Raw genomic sequence first — 19,324 nt, 5'->3', positions numbered from 1 at the left:
AGTTTATTAAATTGATACACAGCATAGCAATGTCCCAAATAAAGAATATTTAAATATTTTAACATCACCTAGAGGACAACTGAAAAATCCTCAGTGCGATTGTGGGACTAAACCCCTGGCATCTTCTCAGTCAAGAATGGAGCAGTTTGTGTTATTAAATCACAGATTTATGTTTGCTCATTGAAAATTTATTTGTTTAAACAAATTGCTATTGTAATACAGATAACCAATTTTTTTTATATGACCTGTTGCAACCTATTTGTAGTTTTGCTTTCACAATGTATTTAGAAACAAGTTAAAAAAAATAACATTTCTATCCTTTCCATTTTGATGCAAACGTCTTGATTTTTAAAAGGCTTAACTATAAATCACCAGATTTTGTTTTGATGATTGATATTAAAATTTTATAGAGTGTATATAAATTATTGTTCTGATTAATCTATAATGATAAATTAGACAATTGATCCTGCTGGGAACTATATAATTAGAACATAGTGCAGCACAGGGACAGGCCCTTTGGCCCACAATGTCTGTGCCGAAATTGATGCCAAGACCATCTCTTATCTACCTGTACATATATATATATATATATATATATATATATATATTCCTTTATTTGTCCCACACCGGGGAAATTTACAGTGTTACAGCAGCAAAGTGGATAGCAAGAGATCATTCATTATAAATAAAAGTAAAGACAAGGATAAATTGTCATTAACTGTTACTGTTGACTCGTCTGCTGGGAGCAGTGCTGGTTGTGCAGTCTCACAGCAGCGGGAAGGAAGGACCTCCTATATATCTCTTGGGGTGAAGGAGTCTGTCACTGAAGGAGCTACTCAGTGCAGTGACAGTGTCCTGCATGGGGTGGGAGTCGTTGTCCAGCAGCGATGTTAACTTTGTCATCATCCTCCTCTCTCCCACCGCTTGTACTGAGTCGAGGGGGCAACCCAGGACAGAGCTGGCCTTCCTGACCAACTTGTCAAGTCTCTTCCCCTCTACCGCTGAGAAACTGCTGCTCCAGCAGACCACTCCTTAGAAAATGGCTGATGCAACCACCGTGTTGTAGAAGGTCATTGGGAGTGCCCCCTGCACTCCAAAGGACTTGAGTCTGCTCAGCAGATAAAGTCTACTCTGGCCCTTTTTGTGTAGCGCATTGGTGTTTTCGATCCAGTCCAGTTTATTGTTGAGATAGACACCCAGGTACTTTTAACAGTCCACCCTCCCGATGTCCATTCCCTGGATGTTCACCGGTGTCGGGTGGACCTGGCTGCGCCTGCGGAAATCTACCACCATCTCCCTAGTTTTCCCCGCGTTGATCCGGAGGCAGTTCCGCTGGCACCAGCCCACAAACTCCTTGATCAGTTCTCTGTACGCCCTGTTATCGTCGCTTGTGATGAGGCCGACGATGGCAGAGTCGTCAGAGAACTTCTGTAGATAGCAGTTTGCAGAGTTGTGCCTGAAGTCTGCAGTGTACAGGGTGAACAAGAATGGAGCTAGCACTGTTCCCTGTTCACATAATCCATATCCCTCCATTGCCTGCATATCCACATGCCTCTCCAAATTATATTCATTAAGTACACAATTACAACAATAATATGTATCACATAATAACTGAAGATTCAATTTTACTAACAATCATTTAATACTTATTTAATATTGATCTTGAGAATTGTAAATAATTGATGCTCCATGGATTCCAAAAGGATTATAAATAAGGTGATTTGTTCTTAGTAACCATCAGAAAATGAATGTGATGGTACCACATTGTCATGGCACCAAGGAGATGAGAACCACTGGATTTCACTCTGTTTAGTGGGGGGGGGAGGGGACAAATTGGAAAGACAAGGATGGAGTTTAAGGGAAAGAGAGTATAGGAAAAGTTAAGAAAGACACCAGAATTAACAGGACAGAAAGCTCATGAAGGGATAGGAAAGTATGGCCAAGTGAAATAGGAATCGATGTGAAAGGTGAGGTGAGTAAAGTATTATATATGAATGCGCGAAGTAGAAGAAGTAAAGTGGATGAGCTTGAGGCTCAGTTAGAGATTGGTAGATATGACATTGTGGGGATTACAGAGACATTGCTGCAGGAGGATCGGAACTGGGAACTGAATATTCAGTTATACGTCCTCTAGAAAGGAAAGGCAGGTGGGCAGAGGAGGTGGGGTAGCTCTGTTGGTGAGGGATGAAATTCAGTCCCTTGCGAGGGGTGACATAGGGACTGATGATGTAGAGTCACTGTGGATAGAATTGAGGAATTGTAAAGGTAAGAAGACACTAATGGGAGTTATCTACAGGCCCCCAAACAGTAGCCTGGATATCGGGTGCAGGTTGCAGCAGGAGTTAAAATTGGCTTGTAACAAAGGTAATGCCACTGTGGTTATGGCAGATTTCAATATGCAGGTAGACTGGGAAAATCAGGTTGGTTATGGACCACAAGAAAGGGAGTTTGTAGAGTGCCACCGAGATGGATTCTTGGAGCCTACCAGAGAGAAGGTAATTCTGGATTTAGTGCTGTCCAATGAACCAGATTTAATAAGGGAACTCAAGGTAAAGGAACGGCTAGGAGGTAGTGACCATAATATGATAAGTTTTAATCTGCAATTTGAGTGGGAGAAGGTTCAATCAGAAGTATTAGTGTTGCAGCTGAACAAAGGGGACTATGAAGGCATGAGAGAGGAGCTGGCCAAGGTCGAATGGAAAGGATCCTAGCAGGAACAGCAATGGCAGGAATTTCTGGGCGTAATCCAGAAGATGCAGGATCATTTCATTCCAAAGAGGAAGAAAGATTCTAAGGGGAGTAAGAGGCAACCATGGCTGACAAGGGAAGTTAGGGATGGAATAAAACTAAAAGAAAAGGTATATAACATAGCGGGAAGCCAGATGATTGGGAAACTTTCAAAAGACAACAGATGGTAAGAAAAAGAGCAATATGGGATGAAAGATGAAGTACGAGGGTAAGCTGGCCAAGAATATAAAGGATAGTAAAAGCTTCTTTAGGTATGTGGAGAAAAAGATTAGCAAAGACAAATGTGGGTCCCTTGAAACAGGTGAAATTATTGTGGGGAACAAAGAAATGGCAGATGAGTTGAACATGTACTTTGGTTCTGTCTTCACTAAGGAAGACACAAACAATCTCCCAGATCTCCCACTCCAAAGACGTACAGGTTTGTAGGTTAATTGGCTGGGCAAATGTAAAAATTGTCCCAAAATTGTCCCTAGTGGGTGTAGGATAGTGTTAATGTGCGGGGATCGCTGGGCGGCGCGGACCCGGTGGGCCGAAGGGCCTGTTTCTGCGCTGTATCTCTAAAAATAAAAAGGACAGAGGATCAAGGGAGGCAGAGGAAATGATAGAAATTTGCATTAGGCGAGAAATAGTATTGGGTAGAATGATGGGACTGAAGGCTGATAAATCCCCAGGGCCTGATGGTCTGAATCTCAGGGTATACTCAAGGAGGTGGCTCGAGAAATCATGGACGCATTGGTGATCATTTTCCAATGTTCTGTAGATTCAGGATCAGTTCCTGTGGATTGGAGGATAGCTAATGTTATCCCACTTTTTTTCAAGAAAGGAGCGAGAGAGAAAAACGGGAAATTATAGACTGGTTAGCCTGACATCGGTGGTGGGGAAGATGCTGGAGTCAATTATTAAAGAAGAAATAATGGCGCATTTGGATAGCAGTAAAAGGATTGGCCCAAGTCAGCATGGATTAATGAAGGGGAAATCCTGCTTGACTTGAGGAAGGACATCCTTGCTATTGAGGCATTGCAGCATAGGTTCACGAGGTTAATCACCGGGATGGCGGGACAGTCATATGAGGAAAGATTGGAAAGACTGGGCTTGTATTCACTGGAATTCAGAAGGATGAGAGGGGATTTTATAGAAACGTATAAAATTATAAAAGGACTGGACAAGCTAGATGCAGGAAAAATGTTCCCAATGTTGGGGGAGTACTGAACCAGGGGCCACAGTCTAAGAATAAAGGGGAGGCTATTTAAAATTGAGATGAGGAAAAACGTTTTCACCCAGAGAGCTGTGAATTTGTGGAATTCTATGCCACGGAGGGCAGTAGAGGTCAATTCACTGGATGAATTTAAAAGAGAGTTAGATAGAGTTCTCGGGGCTAGCGGGATCAATGGATATGGGGAGAAGGCAGGCACGGGTTACGGATTGTGGATGATCAGCCATGATCACAATGAATGGTGGTGCTGGCTCGAAGGACCAAACGGCCTCCTCCTGTACCTATTTTCTATGTTTCTATGACAATCTGGAACTACCAGATGGCCAGATCTTGTACCAGAAAGACAGTTTTCAAACCATGCAGATGGAATAAGTAACTCGAAGGCATTCGAGTTATTATATAAAACACAAATGATGTTTCATGTTACCATTATTAAATTCTAGCTTTTATATTTAAAAAGCTAAGATATTCCACTTAAGTATTAACGAGCTATGAACTCAACTGCTTGATCTTGATTCATTTTATTCATTTTACATTACAGAAATAGAAGCTGCCTCACCATTAAAATACATAGAAATTTAACTGCAGAGGGTGTAATGTTGATATGTGAAAATCTATATACTAAAACTCTCGTTTCTTTGTTTCTTTGTTCCTGAACTACAGCCAAAACGGTACACGATAGCGTGACAATTTTAGGCCCACCTTACTCACCTTACTCACTCATGGAAGATGTTCATTGAAATCGGTGTTATATTTTTTAAGTTATTCATATTTTAAAGTTTAAATCTATCTCCTAGGGTGGGAGGGGAGAAGGAGGGGGTGGAGGGAGGGGGGAGGGAGGAAGGGGGGGAGAGGAGGATAAGGAGGTTGAGGGGGATGGGGTGGGGGGGAGGGGAAGGGGGAGAGGGGGAGGGGGGGAGAAGGGAAGGGGCGAGGAGAGGGTGTTGCACCAATGCAGAAGAGGTATGGGCCCAACGGGTCCACTTGGTCTAGTGTTATTACAAAACTGATGGCACGTGTTGTTTAAAATCCTTTGTGAATGCATACTTTCTCGACACACATGCACATATGTCTGTGTGGATATATAAATGTTGCATTATGCTCCCTGCACAGGTATGTGTGTCCAGTGGCATCAAACAGTGTGTATTTAACATCTGACTGCTTGAACAATGTCCATATACAGTGTGGACTATTCACATAGAAGCAAGTCTTCTCCACAAACAAGACTTACTTTGTTAATGGTGAAGGGGATTTTGCCCAAGCAGTTCCCATCTAGCACTGAGAAGTAAATGTGAGTTGGCACCCTACAAATTAAAATCCTACCTTTCACTGTAAATTTCCCTAGGCTTTTCATCGAATCCCCTCTTGATCACTGCACCGACTGTCCCATTGTGATTCAAACAACAATCCCTGCCCACTCCCAACTATACAGTTGATTACAATACTTTTCATGCCCCATCGGTCTTCAAGATTCACATTACCCTTGACAGATTCAGATTACCCTTGAGTTCTTCAATCCCATCATCCAAATTCTCCCCCACAGCTTTTTTCCACACTGACTTGTACTACATATTCTTCTGTGAGCAGAGGAAAGATGTTAGTGCCTATTAAACTTGCATAGTCTGCTCTATTGTGCATGGAATAATGGACTTTTTGCACAACAGAATTTTGCAGCAGCAAGTCTGAGCATAAAACGTGTTTACTGCAGCACATATGTTTATCATGGCTTTCTTGACACAACGATTTCTCAACGTAACTATTCAATAGTTGCAAGACAACAGTAGAGACATCTTGTTTTAATTAGATCTAATTGTCAGGATTAGTCAGGATTGAACTGGGGTCTCTGGAGCTGTGAGGCAGCAGCTCTACTGCTGCACCACTGTGCTGCAGCAGTACAGACAGTTGTAACTGCATAGTGGGAGAATCCGCTACCAACAAATTAAGCCAAGTAAGAAACAAAAAAAGCAGCTGCACAGTTGACGCTTAACAAAAGCAATATCAGATGAAGATAGAGAGGTAAATATATCAGGCAGTAATAATCGTCAATTTAAGCTATCCTAATATGAACTGGGACAGTATAATTAGTAAGTCCGAAAGCTGTAGATTTTTTTACTTTGCATTCAAAACAACCTTTCAAAATATGTAATACGCTCAACAAAAAGGAACGTTCTGGATCTGGTTTTTGGAGATGGAAAGGGCACGAGTGGAAGAACCATTTGGTGGCACTGATCAAAGTTCTATGAGATTTATAAAGTAGGATTTATAAAGGTGACTAAATGTTCTCATCTGAGGAAATAATTTTTTATGAGGGTGGAATATGATTTAACAAAAGTGGACCGCAAACAACTAATTGAAGATAAATCAGGGTCAGAACAGTTTTGTCTGGAATACCCATATCTTCATCGCATTTACTGCGCAACTCTAGCTGTTTAGTGAATAAATGAATGGATTTCTACAGACACAATGGCTTCTTAAATAAATGCTCTGTTTTGGGCAATCTCCGGCATTTCACAATGATTTCAAAGATCCTGCTACGTTCACAGTTGTTGAACATTGCTTGGCTTTCTTTCTGGAAAAGTAAACAATAAATTTCCAACAGTGAAATACAATTATGTTTATCACACAAAGGATTGCTTGTGCATTTGCACTACTTTGACCTTCTGTCAGCATGGTGCTATGCATTGTTTGAAGCATTACAGTTTGCAGTTTGCTTTGGTGTCTGGTCTATTTTGAGCATTTTAACAGCAACCTTGGGAAGGCGAGGAAGGTTACACAGTTTTTTGTACATGTTTGTATGTTTAAGAAATTCAGCTACTTTAGTAGTGATAATTCAGGAATATATAATTCTAATTGGTGCTGTCAATCCTGTTCCTTATGTTTTGTTTAAATATATTCTATTTCTTTTGGCTCCATTCTGGAAATATATATCTGAACACCTGGAAACATAGAGGTAATTGTCATAAAGTTATAGCATCTCTAGCACATTTAAATGATATTAATGACTCAAATACTTACAGCTCTCTATTTCAAGAGTACAGTTCTGCTCATCAAGTGGGTATCTTCTCAAATCCATCATGCAAGCAGCTGTTGTGGTAATTCTGCAAAGAAAATCATGACTCAATAAGCAGTGGTACTATAAATGTTTCATTGGAAATTCTTAAGAATTCTTAAATATTTCAGTATTTTTTTAGTGGGCAATAAATTCTTAAAGCTTTTTTGGCTCTTTGACCTTTGTATTCAGTCACGTGGACAAATTATCAAAGCAGTGGGGCATCATTTTCAGTTTAAATATGCACTGGTAAAGTTGACTATTTTTTAATTGAATCTGTATGAAGACTTAATATTAGTTCATTTGCAGAGCTACTCAATTCTGAATTAGAAGACATCAACTTCTAAGTATAATTCCAGAGACATAAGCACACCATTTAGAGTTGACCTTCAGTACAACTCTCTTGAAGTTTGAAATTCCCCAGCACAATTCATGAACAATCGGGGACATTTGTTTCATGTTCCAGCTAACTCTTGGTCTTCATTTTATTGTCTTGCTGTGCTGTCTAGAAAATTTGACTGCAATGTTTCCTGAACCAGTAACGATACTTCAAGGTTGGAAGGTTCTGGTGTCATGAAAGGCATTATTTATTTCTTCTTGGCACAATGGAAAACTTGCAAAACAAGGAGGCCAATCACTTCTTTGCATAGACTGGTGATCATACTCAACAGTAATGGTGATTCACCACTCCATGCTTCTCTTTCTCAGTTACCTGCTGGAAGCTTGATAACAGACATTTATGAGCAAAACACAGAGTAACTGAGCAGGTCAGGCAGCATCAGTGGAGCGAGTGTACAAACGTGTTTTGGGTCAGGACCCTTCATCAGTTGGATTGGACTGGGAACAGGAGGCTGGAAAGCAGAGTTGGGGGCAGGACGAAGCCTGGCAAATGATAGGTGGGTAAACCCCCCCTTCCTATATCCACCTATCACTTGCAAATCCTGAAGGTTGTATGCCTGCCTGGGACCAGAGTTAAGGACATCTTTTCTGGGCTGGAGAAAGAGAGTGGGAGGGGGAGGATCCAGTTGCACTGGTCTGCATTGAAACTAACAGTAATAGTTGGACCAGAAATAAGGTGCTGTTGAGGATTGTGAGCAGTTAGGGGGATTATTACCTGAACTGCACACTTATTAGCAGAGGACAAATATATTTAGAAATGAAAACGCATAACTCACCTTTTCAGGTGAGAAGATTGGTATGGGCGAAATGGGTTCCAATTCATGGGCACCGGCACGGGTACAGGGGAAGAAGGTTGGTCCATTAGGATAGGTTTCTTCTAAACTGTGCTGAGGCCAGTGTTGTGGAGAATTGTATAAATAGGTTGCAGACAGGGCTTTAGAATAATTGGGGAGAGATAGAGGGAGAAAGTTCTGTGAATGGAAGTTCAATAAATCAAAAGGAAATGAGAACAGTGGTATAGGATAGTGAGCAGATGGGTGAAAATCAAGATATGAAAGGAAGGTGAAGAAAACATGTAACATGTGCAGTAGAAAATGAATCCAAGGTAAGTAAAAATTGTAAAATGTCAAAGCTTAAGGCTCTTTTTCTGAATTCATGTGACATTTGCTACAAGATAGACAAGCTGACAGCACAAATAGTGTCATAAGTATAATCTAATAGCTTTTACAAAGATGTGGTTACAGGGTGACCAGGATTGGGAATTCAATATCTCATATTATTCAATGCCTAAAAGAACAAGCAAAGGAGATAAATTACACTGAGCAGTGTGGTTCATCAGGGCAGACATCAGAGCAGTGTTGACATGTGATATAGATGCAGTGGAGAGTTATGTGGATTCAGTTTCACATAATAATTACTGGGAAAAGAATACACTGGAGGGAGTTGCCTGTTAATAGGGCATTGTATAAATAGGGAGATATCAAAAGGTATACATGATGGCATATTGATTGAACAAACTAAAATGACAAGGTGACCAGAGAAGAGGAATTTGTGGAGTGCGTCAGTGTTTTTTTTAGAATAATATGTTACACAAATACCCAGGAATAGGTTAGTTTACATTTGATTTTGTGTAATAAGTTGAGTTATAGAGATCTTGTGGTGAACTATCCCCTAGGAAATAGTAACCAATCTGTGATAGAGTCCGCAACAGTTTGAGAATGAACATTGTGGGTCTAAAATCCAGTAATTTCAGATAAATAAGGATGATTACAAATGTATGGAGATACTGCTGTCTAACTAAACTAGGTCAGACAATGAGCAATGTCAAATATACAAACACTTTCATAATGCTCAGCAGAAATTCATCCAAAATAGAAAGAGGACTTTTGTAAATATGTCAAAGGTAGCAATGGGCTAGCTTCAAATAGCATGGAGGGACTTGTAACAAACCTGATTACAAACAACAAAGTATTAGAAAAAATATTGGGGCTAAAGGAAGATAAGTCAGCAGGACCCTGTGATCTGCACCCAAACGTTTTAAAAGAAGACACTGTGGAGATAGTGGAACCTCGTTGGAATACTTCAAAAAGCATCAAGCTCCAAGAGGGAGGCATTAGAAACCATGGGATTGTTGAAAAATGAACACATCAGTTTCCAAATACTGTTCAGGAAAGAACACTGCTTCTTATTTGCCTTCTGACCCACTAATTTGGTTCATTCTTAATGTTTCAATTCCGGCACAATATAGGAAAGGATAATGAATACTGGCATTGCCAATGTCTTTCGTAACCCACAATAGTAATAAAAAAGTCACCTGATGAAATTATTGCCACGTTGTATCTGACAGTAATTCATCTATTTGATAAATATTATGTGTGGTTCAATAGGAAATTCAAAATCCAATGTGTCCAGGATCCTGATTCCAAAATTAAAAACACAAATTAAGAGATAACTGAAGTGAAAGGCATTATGCAACCTAACCAGTGATACTTAAAAGCTATCACTGTAGAGTGCACAAACAAAAACAAAATCTAAGTGGGATACTACTTAAGATGCAGATATTGTCCCACTGACTGTGTCCCAAATGGAAATTTGGCATCTTCTTATCAAATGTGCTTTCCAAATCAATTAATTTTGGGATCTAGTTAAATCAGGGATGAACAGCAGCTTTTATAACAGCAGGCTATTTCAGAGCAAAACACTTGTTACCTAGCTTACTATTCAGAATCTGTTTTTGCAGATGGCTCCGCATTCACCTCTTACTCATCTGAAGGACTGTAGAAAATAAACAAGTACCTGATGCATACACCAAATCTGGCACGACCATACTTATGAAGAAAAATGTTATACCACGAGATATCACCCCAGCCAGGATCTGATAATTATAAAACCACACAACACTACCATATCTGTACAATTTTTTATCAGTTCAGTAAGCCACAGTTGGCAAAACATCATACAAAAATCAATAAAGTTAACAAATAAAACTGCTAATCCTGAACACAAAGGTTTTTGTCCTCCGTTCTCTTCTTGATGACTGTGAATTGAATTGAATTAAATACTTTATTGTGACAAGTGACGTCACAGTGAAATTCTTTGCTTGCATCCACAAGGTACGCAAATAGTCGCCACGTAAAGGGCTTTTACAAAGTTACTATGTATCCCGTGCCAGGTCCTCCGTTGTTCTTCCTCTTCCCCCCCTCATCCTTTGTTCCCGGCAGCATGTCCTCCGGCTCCCACATGGCCCGTCCTCGACCTCCGCACTGACCTCCTCCACCATCGCTGCCGGGTCCCCTCCTGATGCATCTGCAGCGCCGACCCAGGCCCCAGCTCGGGGCTCCGTCGACCCAGGCTCTGTTGGCTGCGGGCTCCGCCGACCCGCGAGGCTCCGGCCCATGAGGCTCGGGCTCCGACACACAGACCAAAATGTTTCCACTTTAAATAACTCGACCCAAAATGTTGCATATTCGTTCCCTTCACAGATGCTGCCTGACCTGCTGAGTTCCTCCAGCATTTTGTGTTTGATCAAGATTTCATCATCTGCAATAGCTTGTGTCATTCAGAAAAACAGAGTAACAGGGTTCAAATGGTTTATCAACAGGACTCTAAGAGAATCAGCCTGCAGGTTTTACAGACTATGTTCAATACTCCCTGGCTTTGCTAGTTCGGACACTTATCATATATATATACAGCCGGAAACAGGCCTTTTCGGCCCTCCAAGTCCGTGCCGCCCAGCGATCCCCGCACATTAACACTATCCTACACCCACTAGGGACAATTTTTACATTTACCCAGCCAATTAACCTACATACCTGTACGTCTTTGGAGTGTGGGAGGAAACCGAAGATCTCGGAGAAAACCCACGCAGGTCAATAGACAATAGACAATAGACAATAGGTGCAGGAGTAGGCCATTCAGCCCTTCGAGCCAGCACCGCCATTCAATGCGATCATGGCTCATCACTCTCAATCAGTACCCCGTTCCTGCCTTCTCCCCATACCCCCTCACTCCGCTATCCTTAATAGCTCTATCCAGCTCTCTCTTGAAAGCATCCAACGAACTGGCCTCCACTGCCTTCTGAGGCAGAGAATTCCACACCTTCACCACCCTCTGACTGAAAAAGTTCTTCCTCATCTCCGTTCTAAATGGCCTACCCCTTATTCTCAAACTGTGGCCCCTTGTTCTGGACTCCCCCAACATTGGGAACATGTTATCTGCCTCTAATGTGTCCAATCCCCTAATTATCTTATATGTTTCAATAAGATCCCCCCTCATCCTACTAAATTCCAGTGTATACAAGCCCAATCGCTCCAGCCTTTCAACATACGACAGTCCCGCCATTCCGGGAATTAACTTAGTGAACCTACGCTGCACGCCCTCCATAGCAAGAATATCCTTCCTCAAATTTGGAGACCAAAACTGCACACAGTACTCCAGGTGCGGTCTCACCAGGGCCCGGTACAACTGTAGAAGGACCTCTTTGCTCCTATACTCAACTCCTCTTGTTACGAAGGCCAACATTCCATTGGCTTTCTTCACTGCCTGCTGAACCTGCATGCTTCCTTTCATTGACTGATGCACTAGGACACCCAGATCTCGTTGAACTCCCCCTCCTCCTAACTTGACACCATTCAGATAATAATCTGCCTTTCTATTCTTACTTCCAAAGTGAATAACCTCACACTTATCTACATTAAACTGCATCTGCCATGTATCCGCCCACTCACACAACCTGTCCAAGTCACCCTGCAGCCTTATTGCATCTTCCTCACAATTCACACTACTCCCCAACTTAGTATCATCTGCAAATTTGCTAATGGTACTTTTAATCCCTTCGTCTAAGTCATTAATGTATATCGTAAATAGCTGGGGTCCCAGCACCGAACCTTGCGGTACCCCACTGGTCACTGCCTGCCATTCCGAAAGGGACCCATTTATCCCCACTCTTTGCTTTCTGTCTGTCAACCAATTTTCTATCCATGTCAGTACCCTACCCCCAATACCATGTGCCCTAATTTTGCCCACTAATCTCCTATGTGGGACCTTGTCGAAGGCTTTCTGAAAGTCGAGGTACACCACATCCACTGACTCTCCCTTGTCAATTTTCCTAGTTACATCCTCAAAAAATTACAGTAGATTTGTCAAGCATGATTTCCCCTTCGTAAATCCATGCTGACTCGGAATGATCCCGTTACTGCTATCCAAATGCTCAGCAATTTCGTCTTTTATAATTGACTCCAGCATCTTCCCCACCACTGATGTCAGACTAACTGGTCTATAATTACCCGTTTTCTCTCTCCCTCCTTTCTTAAAAAGTGGGATAACATTTGCTATCCTCCAATCCACAGGAACTGATCCTGAATCTATAGAACATTGAAAAATGATCTCCAATGCTTCCACTATTTCTAGAGCCACCTCCTTAAGTACTCTGGGATGCAGACCATCAGGCCCTGGGGATTTATCAGCCTTCAGTCCCATCAGTCTACCCAAAACCATTTCCTGCCTAATGTGGATTTCCTTCAGTTCCTCCATCACCCTAGGTTCTCCAGCCCCTAGAACATTTGGGAGATTGTGTGTATCTTCCTCAGTGAAGACAGATCCAAAGTAACGGTTTAACTCGTCTGCCATTTCTTTGTTCCCCATAATAAATTCCCCTGCTTCTGTCTTCAAGGGACCCACATTTGCCTTGACTATTTTTTTCCTCTTCACGTACCTAAAAAAACTTTTGCTATCCTCCTTTATATTATTGGCTAGTTTACCCTCGTACCTCATCTTTTCTCCCCGTATTGCCTTTTTAGTTAACTTTTGTTGCTCTTTAAAAGAGTCCCAATCCTCTGTCTTCCCACTCTTCTTTGCTATGTTATACTTCCTCTCCTTAATTTTTATGCTGTCCCTGACTTCCCTTGTCAGCCACAGGTGTCTCTTACTCCCCTTAGAGTCTTTCCACCTCTTTGGAATAAATTGATCCTGCAACCTCTGCATTGTTCCCAGGAATACCTGCCATTGCTGTTCTACCGTCTTCCCTGCTAGGGCCTCCTTCCAATCAATTTTGGCCAGCTCCTGCCTCATGCCTCTGTAATCCCCTTTGCTATACTGTAATACCGACACTTCCGATTTTCCCTTCTGCCTTTCCATTTGCAGAGTAAAACTTATCATGTTGTGATCACTGCCTCCTAATGGCTCTTTTACCTCTAGTCCCCTTATCAGATCAGGATCATTACACAACACTAAATCCAGAATTGCCTTCTCCCTGGTAGGCTCCAGTACAAGCTGTTCTAAGAATCCATCTCGAAGGCACTCTACAAACTCTCTTTCCTGGGGTCCATTTCCAACCTGATTTTCCCAGTCTACCTGCATGTTGAAATCTCCCATAATCACCGTAGCATTACATTTTTGACACGCCAATTTTATCTCCTGATTCAACTTGCACCCTATGTCGAGGCTACTGTTTGGGGGCCTATAGATAACTCCCATTAGGGTCTTTTTACCCTTACAATTTCTCATTTCTATCCATACTGATTCAACATCTCCTGATTCTATGTCACCCCTTGCAAGGGAATGAATATCATTCCTTACCATCAGAGCAACCCCACCCCCTCTGCCCACCTGTCTGTCTTTTCTATACGGTGTGTACCCCTGAATATTCAGTTCCCAGCCCTGGTCCTCTTGTAGCCATGTCTCAGTGATCCCTACAACAACAAGGTCACGGGGAGAACGTACAAACTCCTTACAGTGCAGCACCCGTAGTCAGGATCGAACCTGAGTCTCCGGCGCTGCATTCGCTGTAAAGCAGCAACTCTACCGCTGCGCTACCGTGCCGCAAACTTGTAGCAAACTCCTCAAGACTATCATCTATACATGGTGAGCAATTCAAAAATCTATTGTAGTGCAGAAGATGGCTTAAACTCTAATACAGCAACAGAACTACGGGAAACTCAGTATCTTTTCCACCATCATTCTAGAGAAGGAGAAGCCACCCTGAAGCCTGCTGCAGTAACTGCAGAATGCCACCAGAGAGCCCAGAGTACAGATTCCTGAAAAGCCAGGAAGCATAAAAGATATGCAACATCTGTTGTGTCTAGGGCTTTGGAATAGCAGAAGGGCAGTGAAAGCATTGTCTGTCTTGTTTCCCGGAATGATTGAGTCTCAATCATTGAGTCCCGATTTGTGTCTCAACCCAAACCATCACATTTGGGTGTCCCAACCCAAAATACTCCTATCTCAGTGGTGTCAAGGGCAATTAAAGTGTCATTCATTTGCTGTTACCAGCATCATCAAAATGAATACTATAAACTATTTGTTCCAGTTATTAATTGTACAATAACAAAAAAACGTGAACACATTGATTGGATCAGAATCACATAATAAATTAATGTTTTGCAACATTGTGTTATAAATACATTTCCCCAATTACTACTGCTCAGCTTGTGCATGGTGTCCATATGGCAGTGTTTTCAAGAGAAACTCCAGACAGTAAGATGTCCCTAATAACTTCAGAAATAGACTTCTCTTCTACCACCAAATGTTGCTCTATCTTCTATCTTAATTTCTCCTTCCAGGTGAAAGCCCACGGGCATAGAGAGGCCCTCCAGTTAGTGAAGTTGTGGAGCATGTAGCTAATGAAGAAATTGTATTTAATCCTCTGAGTAAGGTACTAGCGGTTGACCCTGGAACAGTGCAGATATAGGTCCTCCTCAGATTATGGCATTGCTGTGTTTGTAATGCACTGGTCTGCCAAACGCTCCTTTGTACATACGAGCTGTACATAAGTAGGAATATTTAATATTGGGAATGTGCCTGTGGATATTTGCCAAACAAATAGCATGCTCCAACAAGTGTCAAATCATTTGCAATATTATAAATATGTTGGAATAAAAACTGCAGATGCTCGTTTAAATCGAAGGTAGACACAAAATGCTGGAGTAACTCAGCGGGTCAGGCAGCATCTCGGGAGAGAAGGAATGGGTGACGTTTCTTCAGAAGAAGGGTCTCATCCCGAAACGTCACCCATTCCTTCTCTCCCGAGATGCTGCCTGACCCGCTGAGGTACTCCAGCATTTTGTGCAATATTATAAAAGCATTCTGCTGCACTAGCTCAAGTAGGCACAAGTGAAATACCATGGGGTTGATAACTCACATCAAGCAAAGTTCAGTGTAGAGTTTATGTGGTGGAGTAATCAAAGCACTGCCATTTACACAAGTTATCAAAGAATATAAAATCCTTGAGGTCCCCAGATGTTTGGCAATGAGTGAATGGATTTCCCTCTCATTGTAATAAGCCAGTTAGACATTCACAGTGCAAACCTTCTTCTCCCTGCTCCCGTCTGCTCACTGGAATTTAGAAGGATGAGAGGGGATCTTATCGAAACGTATAAGATTATTAAGGGGTTGGACTCGTTAGAGGCAGGAAACATGTTCCCAATGTTGGGGGAGTCCAGAACAAGGGGCCACAGTTTAAGAATAAGGGGTAGGCCATTTAGAACGGAGATGAGGAAAAACTTTTTTAGTCAGAGAGTTGTGAATCTGTGGAATTCTCTGCCTCAGAAGGCAGTGGAGGCCAATTCTCTGAATGCATTCAAGAGAGAGCTAGATAGAGCTCTTAAGGATAGCGGAGTCAGGGGGTATGGGGAGAAGGCAGGAACGGGGTACTGATTGAGAATGATCAGCCATGATCACATTGAATGGCGGTGCTGGCTCAAAGGGCCGAATGGCCTACTGCACCTATTGTCTATTGGCTGGTTGAAGGTACAGAAGCTTGAAAGCGCGAACTGCCAGACTCAGGAACAGCTTCTTTCCCTCTGTTATCAGGCTCCTGAACGGTCCTTGCATAAGTTAAGGTACTGTCTAATTCCTGCTATCAAGATTCTGAACAATCCTTCCATAAGCTCGGTTACTATCCGATTTACCTAAAACATTGGACTTTGTCTATGTAAATGATGCATTGCAATGCTGAGAACTATATTTTCAATGGCAAATGGCAAATAACAATGGCAAAGATTTAAAGATCGCATGGATGAACTCCAAAAATTGTTCATCCCTGTCTGGCGAAAAAATAAAACGGGGAATGCGGCTCAACTGTGGCTAACGAGACAAAAATTAAGGATTGTGTTAAATCCAAGGTCAAGGCATATAAATTGGCCAGAAGAAGTGGCAAACCGGAGGACTGGGAGAAATTTAGAATTCAACATAGGAGGACAAAGGGGTTAATTAAGAGCGGAAAAAAGAGCATGAAAGAAAGCTTGCGGGGAATATAAAAACTGACTGTAAAAGCTTCTTTAGATATGTAAAAAGGAAAAGATTAGTGAAGACAAATGTAGGTCCCTTACGATCAGAAACAGGTGAATTTATAATGGGAAACAAGGAAATGGCAGAACAGTTAAACAAGTACTTTAGTTCTGTCTTCACTAAGGAAGACACAATCTCCCAGAAGTACTAGGGGACCAAGGATCTTGTGGGAGGGAGGAACTGAAGGGAATCCACATTAGTCAGGAAAGATGTTAGGTAAACTGTTGGGACTGAAGGCAGATAAATCCCCAGGGCCTGATGGTCTGCATCCCAGCGTACTCAAGGAAGTGGCCCTAGAAATCATGAATGCATTGGTGATCATTTTTCAATGTTCTGTAGACTCTGGATCAGTTCCTGTGGACTGGAGGGTAGCTAATGTAACTTTACTTTTTAAGAAAGGAGGGAGAGAGAAAACAGGGAATTATAGACCAGTTACCCTTCCATCGGCAGTGGGGAAGATGTTTGAGTTGATTATTAAAGATGTTATAGCAGCGCATTTGGAAAGCAGTGTCAGGATCAGTCAAAGTCAGCATGGATTTATAAAGGGGAAATCATGCTTGACTAATCTTCGGGACATTTTTGAGTATGTAGCAAGTAGAATGGATAAGGGAGAGCCAGTGGATGTGGTGTATCTGGACTTTCAAAAAGCCTTTGACAAGGTCCCACACAAGAGATTAGTGTGCAAAATTACAGCGCATGGTATTGGGGGTAGAGTATTGACATGGATAGAGAATTGGTTGGCAGACAGGAAGCAAAGAGTAGGAATTAACAGATCCTTCTCAGAATGGCAGGTAGTGATTAGTTGGGTGCTGCAAGGCTTGGCACTGGGACCCCAGTTATTTACAATATATATTAACAATTTAGACAAGGGAATTAAATGTGGCATCTCCAAGTTTGCAGATGGCACAAAGCTGCGTGTCAGTGTGAGCTGCGAGGAGGATGCTATGAGACTGCAGGGTGACTTGGATAGGTTGGGTGAGTGGGCAGATGCTGTATAATGTGGATAAATGTGAGGTTACCCACTTTGGTGGCAAGAACAGGAAGGCAGATTATTATCTGGATGGTATAAGAAAATAACTGCAGATGCTGGTACAAATCGATTTATTCACAAAATGCTGGAGTAACTCAGCAGGTCGGGCAGCATCTCGGGAGAGAAGGAATAGGTGACGTTTCGGGTCGAGACCTTTCTTCAGACTGATGTCAGGGGGGCGGGACAAAGGAAGGATATAGGTGGAGACAGGAAGATAGAGGGAGATCTGGGAAGGAGGAGGGGAAGGGAGGGACAGAGGAGCTATCTAAAGTTGGAGAAGTCGACGTTCATACCACCGGGCTGCAAACTGCCCAGGCGAAATATGAGGTGCTGTTCCTCCAATTTCCGGTGGGCCTCACTATGGCACTGGAGGAGGCCCATGACAGAAAGGTCAGACTGGGAATGGGAGGGGGAGTTAAAGTGCTCGGCCACCGGGAGATCAGTTTTGTTAATGCGGACCGAGCGCAGGTGTTCAGCCAAGCGATCGCCGAGCCTGCGCTTGGTTTCGCTGATGTAAATGAGTTAACATCTAGAGCAGCGGATGCAATAGATGAGGTTGGAGGAGGTGCAGGTGAACCTTTGGATGGTGTCAGATTAGGAAAAGGGGAGGTGCAACGAGACCTGGGTGTGCTTGTGCATCAGTCACTGAAAGTAAGCATGCAGGTACAGCAGGCAGTGAAGAAAACTAATGGCATGTTGGCCTTTATTGCAAGAGTATTTGAGTTTAAGAACAAGGAGGTCCTACTGCAGTTGTACAGGGCCCTAGTGAGACCACACCTGGAGTATTGTGTGCAATATTGGTCTCCTAATTTAAGATAGGACATTATTGCTATTGAGGGAGTGCAGCATAGGTTCACCAGGTTCATTCCCGGGATTACGGGACTGACATATGATGAAAGAATGGGTTGACTAAGCTTGCAGTCACTAGAATTTAGAAGGATGAGAGGGGATCTTATAGAAACATATAAAACCCTTAAGGATTGGACCGGCTAGATGCAGGAAAAATGTTCCCAATGTTGGGGGAGTCCAGAACCAGGGGTTACAGTTTAAGAATAAGGGGTAGGCCATTTAGGACTGAGATGAGGAAAAGCTTTTTCACCCAGAGAGTTGTGAATCTGTGGAATTCTCTGCTACAGAAGGCAGTGGAGGCCAATTCACTGGATGTTATCAAGAGTTAGATTTAGTTCTTAGGGCGAAAGGAATCAAATGAAATGGGGAAAAAGCATGAACGGGATACTGATTTCAGATGATCAGCCATGACCATATTGAATGGCGGTGCTGGCTCGAAGGGCCGAATGGCCTATTCCTGCACCCATTTTTCTATGTTTCTATTCTGCACCCTGTATCTTCCCCTTTGCTCTACCTATTGTACTCGAGTTTGACTTAATTGTATTCATATATGGTACATCTGATCTGACCTAATGTGGGTGAATACGACCTATTTTCAGCTACTAACTTTCCAAATGGGAATTGCCAAATATCATTTGTGCTCATTCTTTGTGTCCAATATCATACCATATCCAGGTCATTAAAAAAAATTTGGGCGATATACGCAAAAAGGCACATTTTACATCTAAAATCCCATTCTTGCTGTAAAATC

The 19,324-nt window shown here is 42.3% G+C and overlaps 1 protein-coding gene across 2 annotated transcripts in view; it reads right to left on the bottom strand.

The window, feature by feature from the left end:
• Positions 1-19,324, bottom strand: part of LOC144600018 (gamma-aminobutyric acid receptor subunit beta-2) — a 103,597-nt gene that overhangs the window by 20,896 nt on the left and 63,377 nt on the right. For both annotated transcript variants that reach the window (XM_078411341.1, XM_078411342.1), the window contains one exon: positions 6,977-7,059. In XM_078411341.1, coding sequence (XP_078267467.1) covers positions 6,977-7,059 — 83 coding nt within the window. The remainder of the gene's footprint in view (positions 1-6,976; positions 7,060-19,324) is intronic.

This window comes from Rhinoraja longicauda, chromosome 14 (assembly GCF_053455715.1).
Source record: "Rhinoraja longicauda isolate Sanriku21f chromosome 14, sRhiLon1.1, whole genome shotgun sequence".
Taxonomy (NCBI): domain Eukaryota; kingdom Metazoa; phylum Chordata; class Chondrichthyes; order Rajiformes; family Arhynchobatidae; genus Rhinoraja; species Rhinoraja longicauda.
Note: the sequence above shows the minus strand (reverse complement) of the source record. Positions and strands in the feature narration are given on the sequence as shown.